We start from the raw sequence: 15,728 nt of genomic DNA, 5'->3' as shown, positions 1-15,728 counted from the left end.
ACAAATATGGCAGGTCGATTCAGGCATATATAAATTAATAGTGTACTGTATCTACTGGGAGCACATTATTTGTGTTTTGAGCTGATCTCAGACCAGCGCTGGGCGGAAGCAAAGTCTCTCTAGCAAGTCAGTCCACTCGGCGGCCATCTTTAGAATGGAATGTTCTCGGGTAGCGGTTTTTATGGAACCAAGCGGCATACAAGAGCAGCTCCTATCTACTTGAATAGGTAACGACCGAAATTTTAAAAATGGTTGGTCAAGATTACAATCAAAGGTCATATTTTTTAAATCAGCAGTAAAATATGACAACACTGGAATAATAAATTGTACTTCGTTACCTCGGATTACGCAAAAAATCGCAATTTTCCTGCTAATGTGCAAGGCGATGTCTGTATCTAAAAGGTGATTGGCTCTTTCACCTGTAAGGCGGGACTTCCTTTCTACATCCGTTGACCGTTGGGCGTTCCAATTTCTCCCATTCATTTTAATATAAGTGGCCCGTCTCTGGCGGAAGTCCCCTCTTGGCTCTACCGTGACTGACTCCATTTTGTGAGAAGGAAGCTGTTTGCACATACACGACGTACTCACCGGAGAAAAAAATAGACGGGTCAGTTCATTAGACAGATTATTTTTTACACTTACTTAAATTCAGCTTTTATAAGAATGCCTTGGTTAAACGGATGTGTGTATTGTGGAGCGGCTGACATGTTTATTAGCTCATGCTAGATGTGGGGTGTGTTTTTCAAAGGGCCTCGAGCGCTGCAGAAATGCGTCACTTGTAGACGGCTTCAAAGTGAAATGAAGCAGTTACATTACAGTTGTTTTTAACATGTGATCGTTTACATTTGTTTTTTAAAGAAGATGAGCGGCAGTCGCATTTTCATCGGTCGGTTGAACCCCTCTGCTCGGGAGAAAGACGTCGAGCGGTTCTTCAAGGGGTATGGAAGAATAAGAGACATTGACCTGAAGAGAGGCTTCGGATTTGTTGTAAGCATTGAAAATGTTTTTTTGTTATGTGTCTTTGAGAAATAATTTATGATATTGCTACTAACATTGTAATCTGTAACCAACACTGACCAGGGGCGTTTGAAGACTTTTATCACCAGTGTGGTACAGGCCCTCCAAGAATTCATAAAGTGTTCCCCTTTTTTCTAAGGGGGTGCGGGGGCATGTCCACCTGGGAGAAAAGTTTTGTAAAAACATCACCAAAGCATTCAATTCTGGTATCTTTGGGAGTAGCATTTTGTCTTCTTTATATTATTATTAATGTATAGCATTAATGAAACTATTGTCTTATTTCACTAGTAATTTTACAGCTGAATTTAAATAAATGGCATTGTAACAATTATCTACATTCGTATTTTAATTACTTGGAACTCTGTTTTATATATTTTTAAAAAGTAATTGACGAACCATGTTGACTTTCATCATCCCACTGATCGCTCCCAGCAAACAGATAACAAATAAAATACAAATCAGGGCTTATTAGCTCAAATCTACTACTAGCAATTTAATGAGCAAACTAACTAGCTAGTACCCCCCCCCCAAGTGACTTTAGCTTTTACTGATGACTGAAATCAAATCCTTTGTGAAAGAAGCAAGAGATTAGCAAGCATTAACTTTAAGTAGCTTGTGTCAGTTAACAAGCAAACTTTATCAAATGAAGAAGTGGTGAAACGGGATATGAATTCACAATTTGAACAATTCATATCGCTACTCAGCTGAAAATATGGACTTTGTTAAATAACTTTCAGTCTTTCTCAACTTCTCCATTTCAGTCATTCGCCTCTACAAATCGATTGGTAACATTTAAAGAATGAAAATGAAAATTCTCTCATCTGCTCACCCTTATGCCATCCTAGGTGTGTATGACTTCTGCTGAATACACAATGTTTAGAAGAATATTTCAGCTCCGTAGGTCCATACAATGCCAGTGAATGGTGGCCAGACTGTTGAAGCTCTAAAAATCACAAATGCAGCATAAAAGTAATCAATATGACTCCAGTGGTTTAATATATGCCAACTGAAGTGATATAATAGGTGTGGGTGAGAAAACGGGTCCATATTTAAGTCCTTTTTTACTATAAATATTCACTTTTACATAGTGAAAGTGGAGATTTATAGTAAAAAAGGATTGAAATGTTGATCTGTTTCTCACCCAAAGTGATTGCATTGCTCCAGAAGACATATATTAAACCACTGGAGTCTTATAGATTACGTTTTGCTGCCTTTGTGATTTTTGGAGCTTCAATGGTCTGGCCACCATTCACTGGCATTGTATGGATCTACAGAGCTGAGATATTCTTCTGAAAATCTTTTGTGTTCTTCAGAAGAAAGAAATTCATGCACATCTGGGATGGCATGAGAATGAGTAAATGAAGAGAATTTTCATTTTTGGGTGAACTATCCCTTTATTATCTTCGTTGCATATGAGGTTCTGTTGCGGGGGTGGGGTGAATGTATATTTTATTAGATCACTGATGAGGAAAAATGTTCATTTCAACAGCTGTCTAGCGACGCCCCTGCCAGTGATTGATCAATCTCTGTGTATATGCATGCAGGTCAATGCCTAACCTCTTAAGAGCCCATGGACTGTGTCTCAAAACCTAGTGAGCTGCCTACCTAGAAGGTGCTTTGGGGCATCTGACCATTTTTGAGATGCCCAAAAAGGCTGTCTAGGTATGCAGCTCATCTTGTTTTGAACCACAACCATGTATTAAAGTGTAAGTATTCATCTGTGCAATATGATATACCACAGATGTTAACCTTTAATGCATTACAGGAATTTGATGATCCTAGAGATGCTGAGGATGCTGTCTATGAGCTTGATGGGAAAGAGCTCTGCAATGAGAGGTATGTTTTAATCAGTGCAGAATCCGGTCAAGCCTCCAGTTTTGTGTAGCACTTTTCACAATACATAGCCTATTGTTTCAAAACCACTTTACAGGAAATAGTGATTTAATATCCCCAGTGAGCATGCCAAAGGTGACTATGCTGAGAAACTTGTTAAAAACTATTGGTTAGATGAGGAAGAAATTATGCGAGGAGCCCATCCTTTTCTGGCAGGCAAATAAATGTCCATACCTAGTATTAAAGCTGAAGTGTGTAACTTTTTCTATAATAAAATATTCTTCTATCCCAGCTTAATATGCGGAGACAACTATAAGAAAGTCGTTCTTAGGTTTTATTTCCTCTAAAACGGAAAAACACTGTCTCTGTGGTGCTATAAAATTGTTCTGATTGTGTTGAAAGTCCCGTCCAGCCCGACACAACATCATTGACTTGACTAATGTCTTGAGTTCAGGGTGGGACTATCTGTATGTTCAGTCAACGGCAGATGGGGAGTGTTCAAAAAAGCTGTTTGAGGGGAAAAAAATGTTTTTTTTTTTTTTTTTACAATTTCGTTTGACACTTGTGGCGCAGAAATTACACACTTCAGCTTTAACTTTTTTCTACAGCTTTTACCTACAAAATATTCATAATAGTGATATAATTTTTATGTATTGTGTAATTACGGACCAACTTTTTGTGCCTTTTACTCTTGAGGTTTTTGTACTTTATCAACATGATGTAATACACTGATGTAGTAAGTAGGCATATGCAAAACTACCAATTTTCTTAATCGACTAAACTTCTTGCAGAGGGTTTTACTGTGCAGACTGTTGTTCACTGTCAAGCAAAGCAAGCCATCACGCAAAAATGCTCTCCAAGAAGTTGTTTCTCAATTAATTTGAGAAATAAACAACCAATTAAACCACCACTAAAAATATTAATGTTAGTAGTTGACCCCACTAATGGACTAGTCAGTTGTTAGACGACGACTAGTAGTTGTTGTCGTCCACCCTGGCACATCCCTAGTAGTAAGTGATATGTGATCTCAGAAAATCAAAGACCCTCTCCTTGAAATCCGATCACAACTGGTCAGAGGATTCGCTTTTGAGATGCATGTTACCATGATGTAAACAGTATGTCTCACCTGACCACTTTTTATCGGATCACATGAGATTGATGTTAATACTAGGTGTAAACAGGGCCATAGTACAGAGCTCATGTGTTTCTTTACTGTCAACTTAAAAGTGGGTGGGCAAACACATGTATCTGGGATCTTGTGTTTTGCAGGGTGACCATTGAGCATGCCCGTGTCCGTCTGCGTGGGGGCCGAGGTCGTGGGGGCAGTGGAGGCAGTGGAGGACGTTTCCCTGGTCGATATGCTCGTGGCTCCCAGGACAGCAGAAGGTAACATTGAGTTGTATTGTATGTGTTCTGAGTGAATATATAAATCTCAAAGGCATAGCATGTTCACACAGGTAGGGTTGCAGATCAGTTTAGTCACATTTTCTACTGTGAAAATTGTTCTCTGTTAATAACTACTGTTGATTTGCTATTTAGGAACCCTCCACCAATGCGTACTGAGAATCGCCTCATTGTGGAGAATTTGTCTTCCAGAGTCAGCTGGCAGGTGAGCGTTCAAATATTTCCTGTGAAGTATTGGTGAGACAGAGAGCTATTTTCCAAAGCATTGCGAATGACAGCAAATTAAGTTTCCTTAATAAATCATTAGAATATATAGAAAGCTGTACTACCCATTTAAATGTAAATCAATGGCAAAAGGTCACACCAAGCATCATCTGCCGCATTTCCACTATCGGGCTAAATGAGGGCGTGCTAGTGCGTGCCAGGGCCAGTTGTGTTCCCACGGTCACTTCCGGGCCTTCATCGTGCCTCCTCGGACAAACACCAAGTGCCCTTGCCCACTGATTACCCTTGGGCCAAAGAAGGCCAACTGGGTATTGAGGCAGGGTCGATGTCAAAGGCAGAGTTTCGCTAGCTACAAGCTTACCTCAACAGATCAACGGAGAGTGGAGAATCGTCAGGGCTGTTCTGAATATTTGGGCTGATGAAATGTGCAACATCAGATCGACGGCATCTGTCGAAAGACATTAAGTATATTGTTGCCGAACTTGCCAAGTTGTGTATCCAATGCACAGCAATCTGGGTTTGGTAAAAAATTGCATGCACAGTACAAATCCTTGTTCATTAAGAGGGCTAGCTTGTCTCCAGAGTTTTATACCTCAGTTCGAGTTTCCCTCTTGCTTGAGAAATGGGCAGGGTGTGTGAGGGTGACACCAGGGTGGCATATTAAAGCTCGATTACACTTTCTATAGTGCCATCTAGCACTCTGCATGCGCCAAGCACTAGGAAGTGTAATCAAGCTTGAAATCGTGCCTAGAGACTGCAGTGTCAAGATTTACAGTGAAAAATATATTTTGGTCAGTTCTCACCCAAAACTAACTGGATTGCTCCAGAAGACATTGATTAAACCACTGGAGTATGCAGATTGATTTTGGTCTTGCGGCTCAAGGCCCAAAGCCATTGGCCCTGGTTGACCAGTTAATAGCCCTGGATCGCACTGGTCCGATAGTGGAAAAGCGTCTTAATTTGAGCTTACTTTCAAATTTAAGGGCATATAATAAAGTCATTACAAAATTAACTTCCATTTGTGATAGAGAGGAGGAAAGAGTAAGATTAAGTCACTTTGCCTCTGTTTTAACCAATTGTTCAACCCTCTATTTGCCAGCCTGACTGTTGTGTCGTATGGAAGAGCTCGGTAATGGAGTTAACCCCTACAGGGTCCCTCTCTCTCTACTTAAGCCACTCCCATTGTGTCCCACGCCTAGTTGACCTCCGCCGATCGCATGAGAGCTCTCTGTGAGTGATGCCCTCTCGCTCTAGAAGCACTGGCTGCCGCTACAAAGCACAATTTGTGACGGTGCCGAGCCGAAAGAGAGAGAGAGAGAGAGACAGAGAGTGAAAGAGAGATCGAAACAGAGAGGGGCAGAAAGAGAGTGAAAGAGAGAAACAGAGCAAATCTCTGGCATACTCAATCAATCGAGGGGTTCGGTAATTTGAGAGGCTTCGATCGTTATACTCCTCTCTGGTGGTTCCACACACGTGGCCGAGGATAAAATCTCCAGGTTATGGTCTAGGAGAAACCAAGTGGCCCCAGCCAGATGGGTACGTTCCCAGGTATTAGTCTAATCTCATTCCTCCCTGTTCACTCTCAGTGCCCTCGGGGGAGGGCACAAATAGGATTTGATTGGTGAAGGGAAGCCCTTTGCTCTTCCACATATACTTCTGTTTTGTTATTTTGGTAAGAATGTGTCTGCAGTGGGAATACAGATAAATGTAAAAGTACCATTAACTAAATGTGGGGCCCTTTTACAAGCTGCTCCACAGTTCCTCTGCTAGTCTAATGGCACTTTTCCACTGCACGTTATGGTTCGACTCTGCTCATTTTACTTTTGTGAGTTTGCTTTTCCACTGCAGTTTAGTGCCGCCTCAGCGTGGGTGGGATTATAGGCTGATCGTCATAGTTGCGCCGCCTCTACTGCCGTGACATCATTTTAAACGCGACACAAACATTACTGACCGTAAACAATAACACGAGCGCTAGCTGTTAGCTCATTGTGCTGCATAAAGCAGTTGTTGCATGGTGATTTTACACAAGTGTAACAGATAAATTGGCCTGGTTGTTTTAGAAGCAAGCTTTCCAGTAGCTGGTCAACTAAATAAAGTGAAGCTTTCAAGCAGAATTTAGAGTTAATGTAACAAAACGTACCATCCTCCATCGTGGACTCCAACAACGCCTTGGCCGAGTCCAGGGCACTCTCCCTCCCGTTGCTTGCCGGTCTATTGCCATAGCGTCCATTTGGTTGAACCACTTCCACTATCTTCCATTTGAACCACTCTGGCTGTTGTGGTCCTTGATGGTTCTGTAGTCACTTTAGTTTTTTTTTTTTTTAACTTTTCCCTGCAATGTTGGTAAGTCCGGTGGTAGCCGTGTGTGGCCAACAGCTGAGACACTTCATGAAAGACTTTTACGTTTCTCGTCGTTCCGTTCGTTGCTAACGAGAGGAATGTCTGCGCCTCATTTATTGACCACGGCATGGTTTTGCGCACAGCCATTTCTTTTTACAATTTGAAAGTCACGAACAAATGATACTGCTATCACTGTTGCTAACTTTAAAACTAGCGGGTTGATGTCCCGTGTCGCAAATCCATTGACACTGGTAGTGACAATTCTCTCTGACCAATCAGTGATCTGCAGGGTTTTGACATCACATTTAGTATCGGCTTGGCTCGCTTGGAACCTCGACCGAGGTGGTACTAAAAAAGTACCAGGTACTATCCACAGTGGAAAACCCCCAAAAAGCGAGTCGAGCTGTACCGTGCAGTGGAAAAGCCCCATAAGTTGTGTAGTCTGGGGTCCAAGAATGTTGAAGCATTGCAAGCAATTTCAAGTTGCCCTGGTCCCAGTTGTTCTCTTTGATACACCACCACTCTTCCTTACTTGACACTCTTGGGTTACAAGACACAGAAATCTGCGTTATGCATCTAGTTACATTTCATAAGCCAGAACTAACCTTACAAAGCTTTGATAGTTTTGAAAGGGCATGAAATGGGGCTACTATTTTGTGCCATACACAGATACCTTTTCCACCAAATGCTGTAGTTTACCTTCTAAAGAAATGTAGATGCTTAGAAACTTGTACAACTAATGTAGCCTATTCAACAAGGACCACCGGGCCTGAACATGAGCTGAGAGGTTCTCTGACCCCAACTTTGATAAGTCATATAGAACTTAACACATGTGTAAAGAGGATCATGTAAGTAACTTGGCTAACTAAATTTGCTGGTGTAATGTGTGTAGGATTTAAAGGATTTCATGAGACAAGCCGGAGAGGTTACTTTTGCAGATGCCCATCGGCCAAAGCTAAATGAGGGGTGAGCTGGCTATTCCTTTTTTTTAATTCCAATAAGATTTACAAATGTTTTAACATTTTAATTTGTTTTTAACCTTTTTGGAGGCTGAAATTAGTTTTCAATTCAATTACTCTGATTTGCCACCAAATAGTAAGTTAAATAAATAGTCTGGGGGGCCTGGGTAGCTCAGTGGTAAAAGACGCTGGCTACCACCCCTGGAGTTCGCTAGTTCGAATCCCAGGACATGCTGAGTGACTCCAGCCAGGTCTCCTAAGCAACCAAATTGGCCCGGTTGCTAGGGAGGGTAGAGTCACATGGGGTAACCTCCTTGTGGTCGCTATAATTTGGTTCGTTCTCGGTGGGGCGCATGGTGAGTTGAGCGCAGATGCCACGGTGGATGGTGTGAAGCCTCCACACGCGCTATGTCTCCGTGGCAACGCGCTCAACAAGCCACGTGATAAGATGCGCGGGTTGACGGTCTCAAACGCGGAGGCAACTGGGATTCATCCTCCTCCCACCCGGATTAAGGCAAATCACTACGCGACCACGAGGATTTAAAAGCGCACTGGGAATTGGGCATTCCAAATTGGGTGAAAAAGGGGGGGAAAATTTAAAAAGGAAAAAACAATTATTCTGGGTTCAATACAAGTAAAGCTCAATTGACAATGTATAAAACTTTATATAGAAAATGTTAGTAAGTAATATCACACTAAAATCATGTTAACTTTTATATTGTTTACATCTTGTGACAATTCTGAAACAGTGATTATTTTAATGATTACGGATTAGCCACATTCACTTCTATGGTAAGTGCCTCACTGAAACCCAGATTTTTGCTTCTTAAAAAAAAAAAAAAAAAAAAGGATGGATAAATCAATGTTTGTGGTGATCAACATTATGCCACAACTGCTGTCAATTGAGATTAATTTATGCTGAGCCTGGAACATTAAAGTGCAGTCACGCTACACTTCGCGTTCCATTTATTCCCATTCAAACGCATTTGAACGTGGGAGACTTCAGCGAAGAATTTAGCATTCCTCTGCAGGCGAAAGTTTTAAGTTTGGTGAAATCTTACCTGCGAATACGGATGAGAGAATTTGTGACCAATAGAAGATTGAAACGTCACACACTAGCGTTGCGCGGTTTACCGGTACTAACGAAGTACCGTGATACCGAACAAAATTAAAACTGTACAATATCATCTTGTTGCTAGTTTCGGTACCATATTACAGTATGCTGTCATTAGCAAAATGAAATGCTCAAATGAGGTGACAAATTTTTAGATGAAATCAGTGACAATTTGAAAATAAACACCTCTGGATATGGCCATATGTGATCTTTAAACAGTAGAAGAATGTAATTAAATTTATGTAGTCACATGCGCTGCATGCTACAGAATGACCAAAAGGTGCCGCTCTGCTCTGTCATATGACACCCACAGGCGCACACACTCAAACAAACGCGACGCACACTCAAACATGCAGTTTGTTTATAGTATAAACGGCTGTTAACACTTAAATGAACTCCTCCAGTGCAGCTCGGAGATTTCAGCTGGAGAGTCATGACAGGAGTATCCCAGCATTAATGGAAGCTTGATATAACTAACCTGAAAAACAGGAAGAACTCCAAGATCTGTCAAAATAATCCCGCTAACATGAAAGCTCTATTCAACTGGATGCATGAACTTGAAGACAGAAAAATGTAACTACTGTATACAAATGTTATATTCAAAAAGTAGCAGTAATACTCATAATTAACAATTAAGTAATATTAAATGGTTGTATTATCATCTGTAAGCAATATCACAAACACAAGCAGCCTTGTGCCACAGGCAATCAAATATTTTTTTCCATTAATTTTTCATTAATACTCTGATGCTCTGTTGTGCAGCATTGTATTTTACCAAAAAACATTTTTTTAAATTAAAATATTTAACATCGAATCCCGAAAAATTTAAATGGAAAACGCATAATTTGTATCTGTGAGACTTTTATGCAGTTCTTTTAATTGTCATTTTCTGTGTTGTTTCATAAAAAAATCTGAGGCTTTTTATTTGATTATAGTATTGATTTAGTATCTGTACCAGGGCTGGTATCGTACCGAAGCCAAAATTTTGGTATCGGAGCAACCCTATCACACACTGAACTCGTGGATCTAAAGCAATACATATTTCAAAGCTGCATGTTTTTATTGTTGTAGGAAAGTGAGTCGACGGTATATTTTAATGTTTTGAATATAACATTATTTGTGATTTTATTAAAACCAAAACCCCTCGCGCGTGACAATTTCCTGTCCGATGTGGTGTCCTAAATTTGTGATGCTCAAAGTGTAGTGTGACCACTCCTTAACACACACAATTGTTTTATCCAGTAGATGTAGATACATCTAAGATTTTATTTTTCAGCTATTTAGGTTAATATTTAATTTGATCGCTTCATATTAAATGGCTAATGGTCACACAGTAAAGAGAAATAAATTGATTTTGTCTATCTGGTTTAATGCTGTGTACTGCTTTTTCCCCCTCACTTTTACTTTACAAATTTTAGTGTGGTTGAGTTTGCTTCACATAGTGATCTACAAAATGCTCTGGAGAAGTTATCTGGGAAGGAGATCAATGGAAGGAAAATCAAGCTTGTTGAGGCAGGCAGGAAAAAGTAAGTAGTTCTTAGCATATATTAAGCTGTCCTTTAATATGTTAACCTGCATTTCTGAATCTTGAAATTAAATGCATTATTATTGAATTCCTTGCAAAATATGGTGTTAAACAAATGAATGCTATTTCTTGCAGTGGAATCCCTTTAGTGCGGTGTTTCCCAACCCTGTTCCTAATGTACATAAAATTGCTAAATAAAATGAATGAACTTTTATTTAACATTATATTTACTTAAAATTTCACTTTGTGAACACAGCTGTGTAAAAATAATAATTTAAAAAATGGTAGATTTCTTCTGGTTTTTTGTTTTGTCATCCAGTTTATTTGCACAATGAAATTAATATATTAGAAAGAAGAAAATAACAGTGCACACAGAAGTCCAGCAACCACGGGTGGCATGTGTGCATTAGCAATCGCATTTTCTCACAAAAGTCAGAATCAGTCTAATTGTACAAACAGTGCACCGTGAATATGACATTTACTTGGCACACAAGAAGCGCTTTTACTTTTGAAGTTGCTCTCACACACTAGTGCGGATCCATTGAGCAGCAATCTCCTGACAGCTTTGTTTACACGGTACGGATCACCTACATGGAGTGTCACGGTCTGACCGTCACGCAACATTTGTAAGTCAGAGTAACAGAGTTTTGATCCAGGCTGATAGAATACACGCTTTAGAGGTAGATATGAGCGCTCAAAAGCAAGAAAACACTGGATCAGCTCGGGGATATATCGGTCTACTGCTATTGAAAACCGTAAAAAAATATTCTGGGTTCAATACAAGTTTTGCTCAATCAACAACATTTGTGGCATAATGTTGATTGCTGCCTTTAAAAAATAAAATAAAAAGCAAAAATCTGGGTTCCAGTGAGGTACTTGCAGTGCAAGTTAATGGGGCCAATCCGTAAACGTTAAAAAACTCACTGTTTCACAATATGCCTGTTAACATGATTTTAGTATAAAATTGCTTACTAATGTAATCTGTGTAAAATTATATCCAATTTTACAACTTTGTTGCCATGAAGATGCCATAAAATCTAAAAGGACTGTAAAAAAAACAATATATGATTTAAACATTTACTGCTCCAAAAAAAAAAATTCTTCTGTAGAGTTTTAACAGAAGAATTAATTTGTGCTTTTATGAAATTATAAGCTTCACATTTCTGCCTTTCTCTCCAGAAGTTGGCTCCATTCACTTCCATCGTAAATGCCTCACTTGAACCTTTTTTTTTGTTTGTTTTTTTTTGGAGGGACAAGTCAATAATTTTTTTGTGGTAATCAACATTATGCCACAAATGCTGTTGATTGAGCATAACTTGCAGTGAACCCAGAATATTTCTTAAAAAAAAAAAAAAAAAGATCATAATTTCACAAAAATAGGGTTGCATAATTTAATTTGATTGTCCAACCGTTCTAATGCAAACTTAAACGTCAGCATCAGAGAAAAATTCCTTACAGTAGAAGGAAACATGAATCAGCCACCAAAGTACAGTCTGCATGTAGCCTACTGTTTGAATATAATTTAAAAACACAAATGCAAGTATAGGTATTTTCCTTTTAATATATTTCAGTTCAGTGTATTTTTAATACATTCAGGCTGTTTAAACTGTTCACATTTATACTAATTTACTGTTGATGTGTTAATAATAACTTGTGTAGAAGATAGTTTTATTCAGAAACTGAATATTGAAATAAAAATATATATATTTATATTTGTGAAATTAAGTCAAATAATAACATGCTGTGTGAATACAGTTAATAACATACCTCTACACTGGTAGATGAGATTTAAGGTGAATGCACCTGTAAGCTCTCGTGGCGAGAACTGACGTGAATGTTGGTGTGGATGATGCAGGAAAACCGGCAGATCAACAATGCTTGTTTTCATTTTGAACTTTAATACACTTTCACTGTTTATGGAGTAAACATAATGTCCATCTATAGAGAAATGAAGTGTAGGATGCGCATCTCCATTTTTTTTTTTTTTTTTTTTTTTTTTTTTCTCTCTGTGTTGCCTTCATGACATATGCAGGGTGCCAGCAGCAGAGCACCCTCTAGCGGTTGATGACTGTATAGACTGTCTTCTCTATCTGCTGGCATGATTACTAACGCATCTGTGCTGAAATTGATTAATAGACGATCGATAAGCTTAACGCATTTTATTATTTAGTACTACCCTTAGAAGTAATTTGACATTTGAAATCATTCTAATCTGTTGCACAAGACAAAGTAATATCTGAAATTACATGTTATTGTTCAAAAGTTTACATACCTTTTGGTTCTTACTATTGTATGTTTTCAGGGGGGGTCTGAGTAGCTCAGTGAGTAAATACACTGACTACCACCCCTGGAGTCGTGAGTTCGAATCCAGGGTGTGCTAAGTGAATCCAGCCAGGTCTCTTAAGTAACCAAATTAGCCCGGTTGCTAGGGAGGATAGTCACATAGGGTAACCTCCTCGTGGTCACGATTAGTGGTTCTCGCTCTCAGTGGGGCACGTGGTAAGTTGTGCGTGGATTGCGGAGGGTAGCATGAGTCTCCACGGTGTCATGCACAGCGAGCCACGTGATAAGATAAGCAGATCGACTGTCTCAGAAGTGGAGGCAACTGAGACGTGTCTCCGCCACCCGGATTGAGGTGAGCAACCATGCCACCACGAGGACCTACTAAGTAGTGGGAATTGGGCATTCCAAATTGGGAGAAAAGGGGATTTAAACAAAAAAAAAATTTGTGCATTTCCTCGAGCCTTAACGGCTGCTTGTAGCCTTTTGAGAGAGTTGTGCATGAGTCTCCGATTGTCTTGTTAAAAGCTCCAGGTCCTGTAAGTTATTTGGTTGCCTTCCATGCACTGCACAGTTGGCTGCAAAAACATTAAGAGCCAATGGCATGTCAACTTTTAAATAGTCTAATTTGTCTTGTGGAATTAATGCAAATATCTGCAAAGCAGCTTCATCAGGGGTGGTACTAAATACCCATTTATTTTAAGTTTTGAATTGCTTAAAGGAATAGTTCACCCAAAAATGAAAATTATCATTTACTCACCCTCGTGCCATCCCGGATTTGTATGACTTTCTTTCTGCTGAACACAAATGAAGATTTTGAGAAGAATTTCTCAGCTCTTTTGGTCCATACAATGCAAATGAATGGGGGCCAAAATTTTGAACTTTTATGCTGCCCTTATGTGCTTTTTGGAATTTTTGAAATTTTGGCACCCATTCACTTGCATTGTGAGGACCTACAGAGCTGATATATTCTAAAGATCTTAATCTGTGTTCTGCAGGATAAAGTGGGATGGCATGAGGGTGAGTAAATGATGAGAGAATTTTCATTTTGGGGTGAACTATCCCTTTAACATTTTACAGATTGCTGTCACGAATGCTGTCGTTTGAGCCTAACTTGCATTGAATCCAGAATATTCCTTTAAACCGTTTTCATACGTTGTCTTTTTATTTTTTTTAAACCAGATGATTTTTATTAGTTATCAGTGTATTGTTGTGCATGTAAACACATGCTGATTTAGTGTAATCTTGCCTTATTCAGATCATCCAAAACATGCAATTTAGCCATTGGGTAACCAGATCTGCAGTGAGTAGTGCATTGATGTCTTTGTTTTCTGAATGTTCTCTTGCTTTCTCTTATCTTGTAGATCCAGGTCTCGCTCGCGCTCAAATAGCTCATCCCGTTCTCGTTCCCGAGGGCGCTCCCCATCACTCTCTCGCAGCCGCTCCCGTTCCCACAGCCCCAAATCACATAACCGCTCCAGAAGTCACTCCCGTTCAGCCAGTACTTCTCCTGTGCGGCCCAAAGAAGCCAAGGATGCGTCACGCGCTGAATCCGCATCACCGCCAACCCCAGCTCAGCGACCCCCACTGTCCCGGTCCCCATCCACTGACAGTCGTCATTAGACTCTGCTGTTCTTAGGGCTTAGAGATACTTCTTTGGTCAAAAACTGCAAGAGGTTGGTGAAGTTTATAGCAGCAATATTGGTCAGTTTAAGTCCTAAAAGTAGAGAGTCAGTCTCTCTCCATGACAGAAGTTTGAGTTTCAAAGCAGGGGCTCGGTTGCTATCTTAAAGGTATTTTACAGATAGTACTTGTCACCTTAGATCAGGACAATACAGCTCTGTTATTATTTCTAAAATTACATGTCTGAAATGGGTACTTTGTTTCTTTTTATCACCATGTACAGAGTGAGGTTTGATTGCTGTTTTATGAATAATTCTTTGTTATATGCCGATTGTAACATGCTGGAGTTTAAGGTGAGAATAGAATTGCCAGCTTGACCATGTAAGTGCAGATACAAAATTAGGAGGAAGCCCAGTGAATTCCAAGCCATTTTAATTCCAACAAATTGAATAAAATGTTGCTAATACCCTTCAACTGTGATACGTCCTCCCTGATGATTTACAAAGTCAAAGAATTATCTGCATTTCATCCCATGTTGCATGAGTAAAGAGGTCTTGTTACACATGCTATAACTTGTGAAACCCCCTGTATCTTACACAAGCCTATTCATATATACAGTATGTATTTCATTTCTGATTGTGTATACACATTTCAGTGTTGACTTTTTGTTTGGATAAATTGTGCTTTTTTTTTTTTTTTGGCACCACACTTTTTTTTTTTTCTTTTTTTTAAGAAGAGAATTAGATTTTAGTGTGCTGTAGCATTGGATAACTTTTTGCTCTATCATAATTGAGTATTTTGGAGTGGTTTTATGTGGAAATCAGATCATTTTGAATCAAGGTCAAGTTGTCTGTTTTGATGCATGTTTTTTTCATTCATTGCTACATGTGTTACCTTTCATGATACAAATATTACACATTAGTTTTTTGAATGTTTATAAAGTTTGTGTAACACTGTAATAACAAATAAATTCTTGAACAGCTACCTTTAGTAATGAGACCAGTGGTTTTTTTTTTTTTTTTTTTTTTTTTCCCAAAGTGAGAATCACATCTGAAAAGATGATAAACGGATACAGTTGTTGATTACTAGCTGACCAATGAGCTCCGAAGGAAAGGCCACCTTCAGGATTGCGATGCACAGCTGGTTGTTCTGACAAACTACTTTCACAGCAATAGTCCATCTGAAACTGATAAACAAATGACAAAAATGAACATGGCAGTAATTACAATTGTAGTGTGACTGAACAATGAATTAATCTGTTTTTTTTTTTTCTGTTGTCCATTGAGAACAGACAGACTATTGTTGATTTAATGACATCTTGGGCAGTATTGCCCCAATTACAATACAGGCCTTGTTAGAACAAAGAGGCATACATAAGATGCATTCATCTTGAACAGAGTCGACAAGA

The 15,728-nt window shown here is 39.3% G+C and overlaps 1 protein-coding gene across 3 annotated transcripts; it reads left to right on the top strand.

Moving 5' to 3' along the window:
* Nucleotides 1-410: 410 nt before the first annotated feature.
* On the top strand, nt 411-15,304 carry LOC127410009 (serine/arginine-rich splicing factor 5-like). Of its 3 annotated transcripts, none has more exons than XR_007892069.1 (8): nt 411-607; nt 859-987; nt 2,783-2,853; nt 4,120-4,236; nt 4,390-4,459; nt 5,579-6,015; nt 7,712-7,785; nt 10,311-10,385. XR_007892069.1 is itself a non-coding variant. In XM_051644985.1 (8 exons), the coding sequence occupies exons 2-8, from the start codon at nt 862-864 to the stop codon at nt 14,318-14,320; spliced, it is 825 nt and encodes a 274-aa protein (XP_051500945.1). In that variant the 5' UTR covers nt 445-607; nt 859-861; the 3' UTR covers nt 14,321-15,304. The 3 variants fall into 3 exon arrangements, 1 of the variants encoding a protein (XP_051500945.1); XR_007892068.1 differs by having other exon boundaries at nt 5,579-6,027; XM_051644985.1 differs by lacking the exon at nt 5,579-6,015 and adding an exon at nt 14,062-15,304 and having other exon boundaries at nt 445-607; nt 10,311-10,418.
* The last annotated feature ends 424 nt before the right edge of the window (nt 15,305-15,728 follow it).

Source organism: Myxocyprinus asiaticus, chromosome 19 (assembly GCF_019703515.2).
Source record: "Myxocyprinus asiaticus isolate MX2 ecotype Aquarium Trade chromosome 19, UBuf_Myxa_2, whole genome shotgun sequence".
Lineage (NCBI taxonomy): Eukaryota > Metazoa > Chordata > Actinopteri > Cypriniformes > Catostomidae > Myxocyprinus > Myxocyprinus asiaticus.
This window is presented reverse-complemented; position numbering and strand designations above follow the sequence as displayed.